Source organism: Tursiops truncatus, chromosome 6, assembly GCF_011762595.2.
Source record: "Tursiops truncatus isolate mTurTru1 chromosome 6, mTurTru1.mat.Y, whole genome shotgun sequence".
NCBI classification, from domain to species: domain Eukaryota; kingdom Metazoa; phylum Chordata; class Mammalia; order Artiodactyla; family Delphinidae; genus Tursiops; species Tursiops truncatus.
In genome coordinates, this window is record NC_047039.1 from 104,144,879 (window position 1) to 104,159,588 (window position 14,710).

Here is a 14,710-nt window from a genome sequence, read left to right on the forward strand (position 1 = left end):
ATGAAATGTGCATTGACACTGTGAAGGAACATGAATAATTAATGAAAATGACATGTTACTACCTGAGGGGATTGTGGCTGATTTCTTCTTCTAAACTCTCCTTTAATCTTTCCGATACATCTTTCAATTAAAATAAAATTCAAAAGCCCGCCTCGACTGTCTACTCACAGTGCTGAGCTTGCTGCAGATGATGAGGATCCGGCGCTCGCAGAGCATGCTCGCGTACAGATGCAGCATGTTGTTTACATCCACAGCCACAAAATACTCTGTCAGATTTCTCTAGGAGAAAGAAGAAGGGAGGTTTGGGGATTACTTTGTTTGTTCTTATTAAAAACGGAATCTAACAGAAGCACCCGAAACAGAAAATGATCAGAAAGTATACTCCCCTCTTCCCCAGTCCTATGCTTTCTCCCTGGGAGGCCAAATCTCACTCACATGTAAATCATGAAATGTAAAGTTGGAAGAGACCTTAGAGATGAAGGAGTCTGAGCAATCACACCTTTGGGTGGTGATTACAGTTTGCAACGTGAAGTCACATGCAGCACTGTGCTTGTTCTTCACGTCAGCTCCGAAAGGTGAGCCGGACAAGAAGTCTGCAATCTTAAAAATGAGGAAACCAAGGCAAGAGAGAGATGCCAAGATCAGAAAACCTAATGAGCAGTGAAGATGAGACCGCAGCTCATATCCTCTGACCCTGGGTCCTAGAACTTTCCCAATGCACTGTGCCATACGTCTAAGCAAAAGAAAGTACCCAGGGACCAAAACGCTTCCGGCACAGAGCCTGTTTCTGTCCAACAGGCCCCACCTGCAAAGGCCAGGCATGCTCCTCTCCTGTCATCACTACTGGGGTCCCCTCCTCCACAGTTTACATTCTCTAAAATGCCTCGGCTGGAAGTAAAGCAATTTCCAAGATCTACAATTTCCAGGTATTTCATCAAAAGGGGGAAAAAGCCATTGAAGACAAGCAGTAGCAAGTTGTGACAAAGCAGTGTTTTAAACTAGCTTTTGTGTGTAGCCTGCGCTTCACTCCTTTTATTAGTACTGTAGATCGGTACTCTTCAGATTTCAGAAAAAATGTAATGCGTTTCATTTCTGCAACCTTTTCTATACCCACCTGACTTTAATAATACACATGAATATGCTAATTTCTTCAATGTTACAGGTTTTCAATGCCATACAACATAATCCTCTGAAAATGAAGGGGGTTGGAGAGGGAAGGATGGCTATTGCCAGGGGTTGCAGTTTATAATGATGAAAGATCCATAACCCATAAATTCAAGTAAACCAGGTGGATTTTATATGCAAAGTAGCATAAAGTGCTTTTTGACAATATTATGGGTTGGGAATAAGAATGAGCACTTATGATTTATTATTGTTTGATTTGAGTACCAGGTTAACTATCGACCTTTATAAATAAAGCATGAGTGAATTAATAGGTTTGCATACTGACTACCCACCAACTCCCAGGCACTGGACCAGGTACTCTTAAACGTGTAATTTTAAGCAATCTTCACAAAAATCCAATGAGGTATTATTCTTTCCAACATATAGGTAAACTAAGTCTGGGAGAGATTCAGTAACTGGTACAGTCAGATTTTGGACACAGACGCAACACCATAGCCCTATACTTTCCCTTACATTACATTCTCCCTCTTAAAAACTTTTAAATATCTACAATATATGAGGCTTTACATATATTATTTCACTCATCTTGAAGCCACTGCTTGAACAAACATTATCATCTCTATATACAGATAAGAAAACAGAGGCACAGAGAAGTAACTTGACCAAGGTCATATAGTAAGCGGGATAAGGCATTGCTCAGTCTTGGGTGGGTTTGTCTTTAAACCTGTGTTGTTGTTGTTGTTGTTTTTCTTTTTTTTAACCACCACTAAAAATAGTAGATAAAACTTGTATTTGGAAAGAACATGCAGGATCAAAGTATGGCAAAAGAAAAAGTGTTTCTGTTAAAAATTGTTATTCCATTTATTGAGTAATCCTCGTGGGCCAGAAAATAGGTACTTTACCTGCGTTCTCTCTAATCTTCTCAACAACCCTGAGGAAGGCATTATCATCTCCATTTTATAGATGGGAAAACTGAGGCTCAGGAAGGTTAAACAGTCTTCCAAAGGTCACCCAGCTGGACAGGGCCAAGTTTCAAAACCAGGTTTCCTGAACCCCAAACTCTCGCTCTAACCGCCACACAAACTTGAAAAACAAAACTGAGCAAACAAGAACGGCAGTATAAATTAGTCAACAAGTGTACCTCTGGCCCAGTGGACTGAGGAGTGCTGAGCTAATGAAGTCAGGGTGGGGTTTGTTCTGAAGACAGTGACATGGCAGAGTTATTCTCGCAAACAAAAATACAAGGCCCTCAGCTGAGCATTTCAGTAAAATGCTTAACTGCTGATGAATTACATGAATTTTTCTTTTAGGAGAGGATGGAAGTAAAAAGAAAATAGAAATGAGGAGCTTAAAGAAGGCCAGAAAGCCCATTAGCACTTTTGACAGATCCAAAGATAACTCTGAAGCCACCAAAACGTGGCCTCAAGAGTCTGCCAAGAAGCTTCACGCTGGGTAGAAATATGTTACACAGCTTGCCGTCCAAATAGGGAGACACAGCGTCAGAGACAAATCCTGCGCCTTATTTTGGTGGGAGAAAAAAAAATCACAAGGATACTTTTGTGGATGGGAAAGGGAACATTTCTGAAATAAAAACACCACTTGGTTGAGGCATAACCCCCAGGCCAACCAGGTTCTGAAGGATTCAGGTGCTCGGTCCAAAAACTCTACACAGGTATGTTAAAAATATGTAACATTTAACCAAATTCTCTCTAAACTGTCATGTACTTTTTTTGGTATTTCTCATCCCATCTGTGCTGATTACCAAGGTATTTGTGTCTAAACAGAAGCTGTCTCTCTTATCTGCTTCCTCCCTGCCTCTTTCCTTCTGGGACGCCACCCGCCTAGGCAGTGGGAGTGGGTGGGAATGGACTGGAAACCTCGATCAGCCACAGCAGCACCTGTGGGGCAGAACGGACCTTGGGAACACCTGGAGGGAGCCCTTGCAGCTCCCATCAAGCCTTATCTCAGAAGAAAAGCCCTCAGAGAGAGGGGCCTCCTTCCCCCTGCCTTTAAGAATCCGGTAGCTTAAGCTACAACCACCCTCAATTTCTCAGACCTGCCATGCTTTTCACACCCCCAGGCCTTTACTTCCTCTGTTTCCTCTGCCTAGAAGGCTCTTCTCTTCCTTGAGGACACCCATTTACTTTTCATGACTCAGCTCAAATGTCACCTTCTCCTGAAAGGCTTCCTCAACTCCTCATTTGTCAAGCTGCCCTTTGTGATTCCATGACAATTTGTCTCTATCATATAATCACTCAGTTACAAGTATGTTTTTGCCACCAGACTGAGATCCCTTTGGGTAAAATGATGTACCCCATCATCTTAGCAGTTTGATGAAAGAGAGAATCAATGAGTGGAGAAAGCAACTGACTGAAGACTACTGCTCGTTAGCTCAGGCGTGAGCAGGGTGGTATAAGAGAAACACGAGGGCCTCGAAGGGGGACAACGTGGTACGTTAGGAAGAATGGACCACTTGACTTCAGAAAACCTGGGTCTGAGTTGGATGAAGTGATCAATTACTTAGTAATGATGAAGGGCCCACAGGAAAAGAACTGACATTGGAGACTCACAAAGTCAGGTAAGGTAGCTGGAGGAGGGAGAGCTTTTAAAGGTGTCAGTGGCTACATTCATTTTTGTTTGTTTGTTTATTTGTTTATTTATTTGGTTGTGTTGGGTCTTAGTTGCAGCAAGCGGGCTCCTTAGTTGCAGCATTCAAACTCTCAGTTGTGGCATGCATATGGGATCTAGTTCCCGGACCAGGGATCGAACCCGGGCCCCCTGCATTGGGAGCGTGGAGTCTTAACCACTGTGCCACCAGGGAAGTCCCTACATTCATTTAAAATGTAAAGAAATAGGTGATTTGTTCTTCAGGTAACTGGGGCAGGGGGCAGGGAGAACTGTACACAGAGGCAGGTGTACATTTTACAGAGAGGTCAGGGGACGAGGAATAAGAAGAGAAGGCTTCCACAGCAAGTTGTCCTAAGTTAAGACTGTAGCCAGAACACACTGTGAGCTTATATTTATTAAAAAACACAGGTATGCCACTTTCTCCCAGCATTTGGCTTCAGTGGAACTAAGTCTTCAATCTTCCATTTCTGTCTCCTATAATCAGCCAGTCAACAAACACCTGTTTGACTCCTACTAAGTGCTTAGTACCACCCTGGGAGCTAGGCCTGCAGAGATTAACTAAACATGATCCCCATTTTCTAGGAGCAGCGTTAGACCCAGAAACCTCATATGCCAAGAACTGTGATCCAGGCTAGACATGCGCCAGGGCTGGCTGAGAAGGGAAGATTCAACTCTGCCAGATGGATATGGGGGGAAGGCTGGGGAAGACTTGACAGAGGAGAAGATACTTCTCTGGGCCTCCCAACAGGGGGTTCACTTAGGGGACAGGGGGAGAAGCGTGTTCCAGCCAGAGGCAAGGGGGAGAGAGCAGCTCTATGCAGGTCAGTGGAGTGAAGGGCAGGGTGCAGGGCAGGGAGCGTGCTGGGGCAGGGGAGCTGAGTTCAGATCCTGTGGGAGCCTAGACTTGATAATAACAGGGAGGTAACAAGGAGCTGCTGAAGAATCAGGATGGTCCTATCCTGTTGCGGAAAGATCTCCCTAGAGGTCCTGTAGAGGATGCACAAGAGAGGGCAAGCAGGAGGCAGGGCAAGCAGCTAACAGGCTACTGCCACATTCAGGGAAAGAATGAGTACAAGCTATTCAGATAAAAGCTTTGAATATGAATGTCACAGATCTCTGTAAAGTGGAATCACAGGACTTGACAATGGATCAGACTCTGAACGGGGGCAGGAAGGATCTGGGACAAGGCCCAGACTTCCAGGTTCCTGTGCTCCACATCTGTCCACTTGCCCAACAAGTTTTTTTTAAAGGGAGAGTCCAGTCTTTTAATGAAGGATCAATCCTCCTTCTAAAGAACCATCAATCCTGTCCAACATGGTATTGCTGTCCACCTAGTCTTAGGCCCAGTGTCCTGGGTTATAATGCCATCATGGCGAAGCCTAAATAACCACCCCCTTTATTCCCTGACAATTACTCCTCCATGTGACTCACTTGCTAAAAAGGAAAACCTTGCTTAGACAGACTACTTCCCAGTGTCCATGCTCAAAAGGGCTCAGTTTTCTCAGTGCTAGTAAGTTTTTAGGCTTAAGGAAGAACGTTCCTTTTCTATTCATGGAGTTTAAGCATATTTTCAGTTACATATAGTTATGTGCCTCTGAGCATCCTCCTATATGCCTAGTAATTATTATTTGGGCCCACTCTGTAGGGCTGGGTAGCAGGGACACAAAGCTGACCACTTTCCAGGCCGAACAGGGCTCAAGTCCGAGAAAGGTCTCTGGTTAACAGAGAAAGAGCAGCCCGGAAGTTGAGCTTCAGAAGAGGCACGTACAAGGCTCTCCAGGCTTTTCATTTCTACAAAAGCAACAGCGCGGAAGAACACTTCCAGCTCTAACTCTCTGTGGCTCTAAATCCAGACAAAGAAGAAAGGAAGACACTTGGCAGAACCCCATTTCCCCCAGGAGAAGCCCCATAATGGCTGCTCCCTTTTAGTTATCCCTGCTGGCTCCTGTGCCGATCCAGGTGGCTGGGGACTTCAGGCTCACTGCGATCCACGCCCCGGGTGAGGAAGCAGGTGGGGGTGGGGGTGCTGATGGGAGGTGGAATGGGCCTCGGAAGGGAGGGGATACAGTGGGGCTCAGAGAAAAAGGGTCTTAGGTTCAGTACCTTAGGGAAATGAGATAATCCCCAAACTAAAGAACTGACTCTAAGCTGGGTACTCCTTGGAGCCTTCGAAACAGATGCTAGTCCGCCCCACGGTCTGTCATTTTATTAGTCTTTGTCACTCTCAGCTTTATACACAGTATAGATGATAAAGACTTACTGTACTGTGTCTGGAGGAGGTTTCTAAGGCAAGAGGCTGGTTTTGTCCAAGGGCCTTATTTCCTGAAATAACTCTTGCTCAGATTATTTTACCATAATGTAAACCTTTAAAATCCTCAATTAATTTTTTAAAATAAGAATTTAGGTCATTTTAGTTGTGTAGGATTCTTAAAAAGAAATTATAAATTTGGATTCTAAAATAATCTGTTTGAGAAAGAATCCCACAAACTCACACAAGCAATCAAATCAGAGAAGTATCTTATAGGAAAGAAAGCAGAGTTTATCCGGAGGTCAACTTTTATCCCTCTGTATGAATGGAAAAACCATTAGAATAAACAATTACCTGACAACTCTTAACAGCAACAATGGAATTCTCTATAATCTCAGTACTTGAAAATAGGTCTTCTACTACCACTTCAACTTTGTTTATTTTTGAAAGTCATGATGAGTTCATAAATCTTTTCTATATCATGGTGCATCTTTTGACAAAGTGGAGTCTGGGCAATGTTATATGTAACTGTCCGTTCTAAATGCTTTCCTCGCATCATTAACCACTTGGTATGACACAGGCCAGATAATTAAGACAGGTTTGTTTAATATTCTAAAAGAAGGTCTATATGATTATCCATTAATCAAAAGTAAACTTCAAACCCTGGCCACTAAAAAAATTCCTTAGAGAGCCAGTTTACAATGTAATTATGAATACATATCTGTTCATGATCTGTGACTTTTTTTTAAAATGCAGGTCAACTGTTTAAATTTATAAAGATTTATGCTCATTTAATTATTGCCTGTATAAAATTCACTCCTACATGTGTTAACTTGATAGACAGAAAAAACCCTGAAGAGCAATTACATAGTGATAGTTTTTCAGTGAAAAAGAAGAAAATATTTTTACACAGAAATTGTAGAAATAATGAGAATTAAGTTAAACAGGGATCTGAAAGTGGAAAGACTTAATTTTCTCCATTTGCTTTTCATTAACATCTTGCAGACGCACTGGCCCAAAAGCCAAGTGAAAGGAACTGTTATTTTTCCTTCTCCTGAGAGTGGCTGCATTGCTCATTCATTCATGCATTCAATCATTCAGTCATTCCGTAAATACGTACTGAATATCTACTCTGTTCTAGGTACAGTGCTAATTACGGAGATGCAGTGATGAAAAAATCTGATCCCTATCCTTATGGAAGGAGAACTGATAAAAACAGTCACACAATTAATTCTATAATTTACACTTAGGATGAGTGATTTCTTAGGAAGGTACTGGGAGCCAAGGAGCAGAGGCCCAGGACCCAGCAGCGTCTTGGTGATGGAATCAGACTGACCTGAGCGTGAATGCTGGTTTAGCATTTACTGGCTGGGTGGCTAGGGGTAAGTTACTTCATGTCTCTGGGCTCTATCTCCTCTTCAGATCAGGGATAACAACCATACTGTAAGGCTGCTGTGAAGATTTCATGATATAACAAATAGTACCTGATCTGATCCACAGTGCATGTTCAATCAATACTACCTCCTTTCTCTCTCTCACATTAACCCTTCTCTGAAGCTGTCCAGAAGAATATAATTATCTGCTGACAGAATCAAGTTCCATATCCCAAAGTCCTTTTACCCTTTTCTTGGCTTATTCTCTTAGTTCAGAAGTCCCTAAGAGGAGATAATCAATAAATGTGTACACAACATCTCCCACATGACAGGCACGAGAGTCCTGGACTCTATTTCTTGTACCATTTCCAGTCAATGGCGGCTGCTAAGAGACTTTTGTGGCCAAACATACACTCCATGAAAAGTGTTGCTCTTCACAACCAAAAATGTCAGCAAAAACCAAGAAAAGATAAGCTCCAAGAAGTAATGCTCCCTAGCCTTTGGCCACAACTCAAGAGAGGTTAAGACTAGAATTTTAGGAAAGCTGAAGGACAAAGGGAAAGAAAGGACCATCAAAAGCAGTATCTCTGTGGCACCAGGCATTGAACTTGGAACTTTACATGTAATAGTTCACTTGTTCCTCCCACTTTCCTTTATTAGATAAGGAGGCTTGAGAATATAAGTAAGTATCCCAAGGTCCCAGAGTGGTGGAGCCCAGTGTCTGGCTGTCTCCAAAACTCATGTTCTTTCCACTACAGCAGACTATATCATATTAACAACCCCTTCGTTATTGCTTGTTTCAATTTGCAATGCAGCAATTTAGTCATTTTAAATTAATCCTTGAAAACCTGCCAAGAGATTAAAATGCAAATTTCAACATGGCTAGAGCTCAATAGCGATTCTATGTCAAAAATCACACAAATTGGTCCTACAAAAGTTCAGATTCTCCTTAGAGGAAAAGCTTTCCTGCTTCATTTCATACTTGAAATATGAAAAATCATTTCTTTTCCTTTTTCCATTCCTCATGAATATCAAAAGTCAACTGTAGGGACGCAGGGGGGTATAATGGAAACAAAATGTTTTGGTTCCTTACAAACCAGGGTCACTACACCCCATTTGGAAGCAGACCTTGTGCTATAACCTCAGGCCTGTGAGCCCTGGGTCCCCACATGTAAAATGAGGCTCACGTCTACCTCTCACAGAATAGCTGTAAGGATTTAAATGGAACCATGTATGTTAGGAGTCTGGCAGATTGTTTTTATTATTCTCACTTAGAAACAAACAAGGCCAGCCTTTTACTGGTCTGCAAAGGAAGATTTAGGGGACAATGGGTCATACACAGGGAATTGGTTCATTAGTGGCAAAACCAGCAGAGGGAATGCAAATTTTTTTTAATGGCGGGGGCAGGGGAGGTAGCATACAGTGCAAACAGGAATTGGAGGTGGGGTTATGAAGAAGATAAAATTTTTTTTTCCTACACTATTTCTAATCTCAGTAATTGTGGTTTTGAAAATTGAGAAACTGTCAGGACTTTCAGGTACCTTAAAGTTCTTGAGTAATTCTCAGTCCTTAAAATTAAAAAATAGAAAGATGAACTTAACCTAGGCAATAATTGTTATTATAACATTGTTATAATAGCAAAACATTAGAGACAATCTAAATGTCTGTTAGTAGGTGAAACATAGTTAAAATATGTGGGGATTTCCAGTAAAATATGGTGGATTAAACATATGTATTTGTTTAATACATATTTTCTCTCTCCTGATACCATGCAATCCTCACCACCCCCTGCCAGGAAAAGTCACAATGAAATAATTTTAAAAGATGTAAACCTCAAAGAACAAGAGAAAAGATAGTAATGGAAGAGAGATGTCAAATTTTTTGGAAGCCAGATGTTATTAAATAAATGGTTCTCAACCTGGGTCATTCACCCCAGTGGGCTTCTGGCAATGTCTGAAGATATTTTTGGTTGTCACAGCTGGGGGGGGGGGGGGGGCGGTACCATCTTACAGTGGGTAGAGAGAGCCCAGGGATGCTGTTAAACACCCCACAACATACAAAACGATCCTGCACAACAAAGAATGATCTGGTTCCAGGTATCAAGAGTGTCAACCGAAACTTTAGTTGAGAAACTAAAGAAGAATGACTTGGCAGCCCAGAAAAGGCTGGGCCCGGGGCACAGGGCAGCAAGCATCCAACCCAACTCACACCACAGAACTCCAAAAAAGTTCAGGAACTGCAGACACCGAGCACCTCTAAAGGCTAGGGGAAGGGTGCCGATAAAAAGAAGAGTAATTCGATCCCAAGATTCTCCTCTCCCAGCTCACTCAGCTAGTCAACTGGCCTTTTGGCACCCCTCCTGAGGAAAAACTGTTTACTTTCTAGTAACCAGAAAGGTTTGGGAACACTAGGTACAGCTGAGGACAGGGGATAAAGAATTAAACAAAAAATGGGAGGGGAGCTTAAAGTATACATGCTAAATGTTCATATCCTATAACTTACCACCCCACTCAGCTTCCAGAACACGTGTTATGAAGCTTACAGTCACTGGCAAGAGAAAACTGACTAGTCCAAAAGAAAAGATTCTGATATTGACATTTAAAATCCTCCCCTCATCCCCAGTAGCCAGGTCTCTAAGCCATGATCTACAGTAAAGCCCACCAGGTAACAAGCCCCATTCATGAACACAGAGCTTTTTAAGGCCTCACGCAGATAGGATTGGGCACCTATTTGAGGAAAGGCCTCTACAATCAAAGATACAGAACAAAACAAACAGAAGAGAGGACCTCTAAGCAAGAAAACAATGCAAAGAGAAGAAAAAATTTTTAAATTTATGAATAACAGTGTCAAAGAGATAAGAAGAAATGTTGCACCCATGAAACAAGATGCCATTAAAGAATGAATAATCTATTGTACAATACCAAAAAGCTCTTGGATATTAACAGTGATGGCAGAAGTAAAGAATTCAAAAGGGTGGAAAGACTAGTTGAAGAAAGTAGAAAGAAGACCAAAAGAGACATGGAAAATAGAAAAGTTATGAAAATTAAAGGATCAACACTAGGAAGCTTAACATGCCACCACAGAGACCCCAGAAAAAGAAAAGAGAAAAAAATAAAGAAGAATTTTTTCAAAGAAATAATGTGAGAACATTTCCCAGCTCTAAAGGACATGAATTTTCAGACTGTATGGGTCCACCAAATATCCAGCACAGTAGATGAAGATGGACCCATAGCAAGGCAAATCACTGTACAATTTCAAGATACTAGAGACAAATAAAGGATCCCCAAAAAAACCCCACCCAAAATAAAAACAAAAAAAGACCCCAGCAATCAGAATGGATCAAGACTTCTAAGCTTCAGTGTGAAATCTAGAAGTCAATGGAGCTATGTCTTCAAACCTCTGAGGGTAATTCCCAACCCTATCAAGAGTAGAATAAAGTCATTCGCAGTCATGCAAGGTCTAAACATGTTGCCCCCAACACTGTCAGGAAACTACTGGAAAATGTTTCACCAAAATAAAGGAATAAGATAAGCAGTAAGATGTGAAATCCAGGAACTCCTATCTGACAAATGTATAAGAAAGAAAACATATCATAATCTATCATATGATTCAGCTTGCTCATTGAAATGTAAACATTAACTTTTGATTTAAATTTTTTCCTGAAGACAGAGAAAGGATGGGGGAGGGGAAGCGTGAGTGAGAAAAGGATACTTCATGTATATGTGTGTTTCTGGGGGAGAGGGGATCAGAGGTAATAAAAGACCTAAATTCATCTTCCATGAGAAAGTCAATAACTGTTATCTGAAACAGAAAAATTAAGAACAGCAATATGAGCATGTCAGGTAAACACATGGAGAGAAATACTACAACTGCTAAAAACCTGAAGGTAGCTGCCTCTGGGGAACGGGAATAAAGGAAAATTTGGAAACTTCATCAACAATTATGTGATATTACATGTTTGTTTAAGCCGTTAATATGTATTACTTTCATAAGAATAAAATACCATTAAATAAAAATATCACTTAACATAGATGAAAGATATGAACAGTTTTGAGAGTACATTAAAAAAATAAGTTGCCAAACAGTATGAATAGTACTGTTTTATGTCTAAAAAAATGTCTACAACACACACGGATTCATACATTTAACATGTAAATTCATAGAGAAAGGTCTGAAATGACACTCATCAAACTCTGGATGGAGAATGGGATTGGGATGGGGGAGGGATGGTGGGGCTGGGATGGTGGTAATGTGGGACCTTTCACTTTTTTTAATATGTACTTCTGAATTGATTTTTTTTTACAACAAAGATATTTGTAAAGAGTTTTTCATAACACAGGTAAATGTTCATAATACATTGTCATAGAAAAAGCAGGTATAAAGGTATATAATTGATATGATCCTCCCCCATTGTGTTTTTCAAAATGTAGCTTCCAAGCTTTAAAAAAAAAAAAATCAAAAGAACCCTTTTATCTCAAACAAAATATTACTGAATTCCCAATTTAAGTAGATAGAAATGAACCTGCTCTGAATAAAGCAGAAGCATCCATGCCCTGGTGGGTCAGCCGTTTAGCTCCCTCAGTCCTTCCCATGTCCCAAAGAACCTCAGGCAGGGCTCCAGGCAGAACAACTTGAAAACTACTACTATCACAGAAATGAAGAAAAGAAAAACTCAGAACATGACTTTCTCAGAGACTACAATGATTTTTTCTTTTGCTTCTTTTTTTTTTTTTTTTTGCGGTACGCGGGTCTCTCACTGCTGTGGCCTCTCCCATTGCGGAGCACAGGCTCCGGACGCTCAGGCTCAGCAGCCATGGCTCACGGGCCCAGCTGCTCCATGGCATGTGGGATCTTCCCGGACCGGGGCACGAACCTGTGTCCCCTGCATCGGCAGGCGGACTCTCAACCACTGCGCCACCAGGGAAGCCCCATAATCAATTTTTATAAATGTTCCATGCCACAGCCCTGGCTTCTGCTCTTTCTGCAGGACTTTTCCAGTTCTTTTTGGGTTCCTTCATTGTCTACACCTTCTTGACTGCTCAATAACCATCTCCTTTACGTTGCAGAAATTCCTCAAATTTTCTAGCTCATGGTGGCTCCTTCTGCCATTACGTGGACATTTTTCTCCTTAATTTTATAGTTCTCTTATCATTTCAATGGAATTTTTTGAGAGATGAAAGGTAAAATTATGGGCTCAAAGTGTAGCACAATATATAAGAACTCAGTTTCTAGTATCAGAAAGATCAATGTTTGAATTCCAGTTCTACCATTTCTGTGCTGTAGGACCTTGAATATGTTACTTAAGTTTTCAGGACCTCTGTTTCCTTATATAAAATAATAATTAGGGTACTGACTACCTAAGCTTATTACGAGAGGTAAATGAGAAAATACAGGTAAAGCATTGAATACCTTATTTGACAAGCACTAGTACTCAATGAACATTAGCTATTGTTGTTAAAATGGTAACTGTGGTGTGGATTTTTTTATTACTTAATGTCAAACCAGAAAAAAGCAATATTTTCCACCAGAGCCTAATCACATAGATAGTAAACTTTGTGAATATCTTCGACAATCCCAGTTTATTAAGACTGTTACCTAATCACAACACTATAGCCTAACTTCATTAATTAAATGTGATTACCTGACTTATTCCAGTACTTTAAAAAAGTAATCAAGTACATACCCAAAAGAATCAAAAGGATTGAACACAAAGTTCAATCTGTACACCAAAGTTCAAAGCAGCATTATTCACAATAGCCTAAAGGTGGAAGCAACCCAAGCGTCCATCAACCGATAAATGAAACGTAGTATGTTACGTATATATAATGAAATACTATTCAGCCTTAAAAAAAGAAGGAAATTCTGACACATGCTACAACATGGATGAACCACAAACGCATTATGCTAAGTGAAGTACACCAAACACAAAAGGACAAATATTGTATGATTCTACTTAAATGAGGTGCCTAGAGTAATCAAATTCATAGAGACAGAGAGAATAGTGGTTGCCAGGTGATGATGGGAGGAGGAGGGAAATGAGTTGTTGTTTAAAGGGTTATTTAATGGCCACAGAGTTTCAGTTGGGAAAGATGAAAAAATGGAGATGGATGTTGGTGACAGTTGCACAACAATGTGAATGTGTTTACCAATGAAATATATACTTAAAGACAGTTAAAACAGTAAATGTTACATTATGTACATTTTGCCACAATTTAAAAAGCAACCAAGTGCCTTAGTGGTGGTGATTCTATATTTAATTCTACGTAGTACTATTCACAATCCGAGTAACACATTTTGAAAATACGTCTTAAGCCTAGGCTAGATAACGTCATTCGGCTTGTTCAGAGGGCAAGTATTACCCGCTGCTCCCTCAGACTCAAGTTCACTGCTAAGTCTTTAAGAGGTGGGAATGGGGGTCCTCACACTTCTACCCACAATTACTTTTACTTTCTTAAAAGTTAATATAGAAATGTAGTAGGAGCATAATTTTACTTGAGTATATCTACCCTAATAAAGAAATCTTTATACGGCAAGTTCTTTACATAGAAGCATTTTATTTACAACAGCAGAAACTAAAAACCCCTAAATTCACAACACCGAGGAAATAGCTAAATAAGCTACATAGCAAATGGAATATTATGCAGCCAACAAAAATGACTGTGAATGAAATGGCAAAATGCTTATGTGATAGGTGATTCTAACTATGTAAATAATACATTCTAGAAAGACTACAATGAGACATCAACATGTTAATAGGTGATTACCTTTGAGAAGTATGAATAATGATCTTTCCTTGTCTTTATACTTTCTATATTTTTAAAATATTCTCTATTTGGTTTTACTTTCATAATGCATTATTTTTATAATGGGAAAATATATCCTTTTATTTTCTTTCAAAATTAGTAAAAAAAACAAAGAGGAATAAAAATTTAATCCACCCCTGCCCAAGTACTCACATTCTCAGGGATGCTGGGAAGTTCTCTGGTGTCAGGCACAGTAAAATAAGAATGCTGGAAAAGAAAAACAAAAGCTATTTATTTCTGCAAAAGTATGTAACAAGCACATTATTCAGAAATCAGGTAGATGATCTGAAGATAATTCCTCACTCAGATGAAGAAACAGAGTTTCACTCATAGAGAACAGTCTATGGAATATTTCCTTAGGATAATGTTGGATTAAAGCCAGATGCATTAAATCATTCGTTTGGTAGATGGAGTTCTTTTCTATGAAAGAGGAACTTCTTTGAGATACAAAAGAACAGCTCAAGGAAGTTAAAGGCCAAATTCTTTTACGATGTTTGCAGGTTTCTGAACACATGAAAGCTACAGACTTCATA

At 40.3% G+C, this 14,710-nt stretch overlaps 1 protein-coding gene across 10 annotated transcripts in view; it reads right to left on the bottom strand.

The window, feature by feature from the left end:
• DENND1A (DENN domain containing 1A) overlaps positions 1–14,710 on the bottom strand; it is a 540,810-nt gene that overhangs the window by 242,787 nt on the left and 283,313 nt on the right. For all 10 annotated transcript variants that reach the window (XM_073806587.1, XM_073806589.1, XM_073806585.1 and 7 more), the window contains 2 exons: positions 14,331–14,384; positions 169–279 (listed from right to left, as the gene is read on the bottom strand). In XM_073806587.1, the coding sequence (XP_073662688.1) occupies positions 169–279; positions 14,331–14,384 (165 nt within the window). The remainder of the gene's footprint in view (positions 1–168; positions 280–14,330; positions 14,385–14,710) is intronic.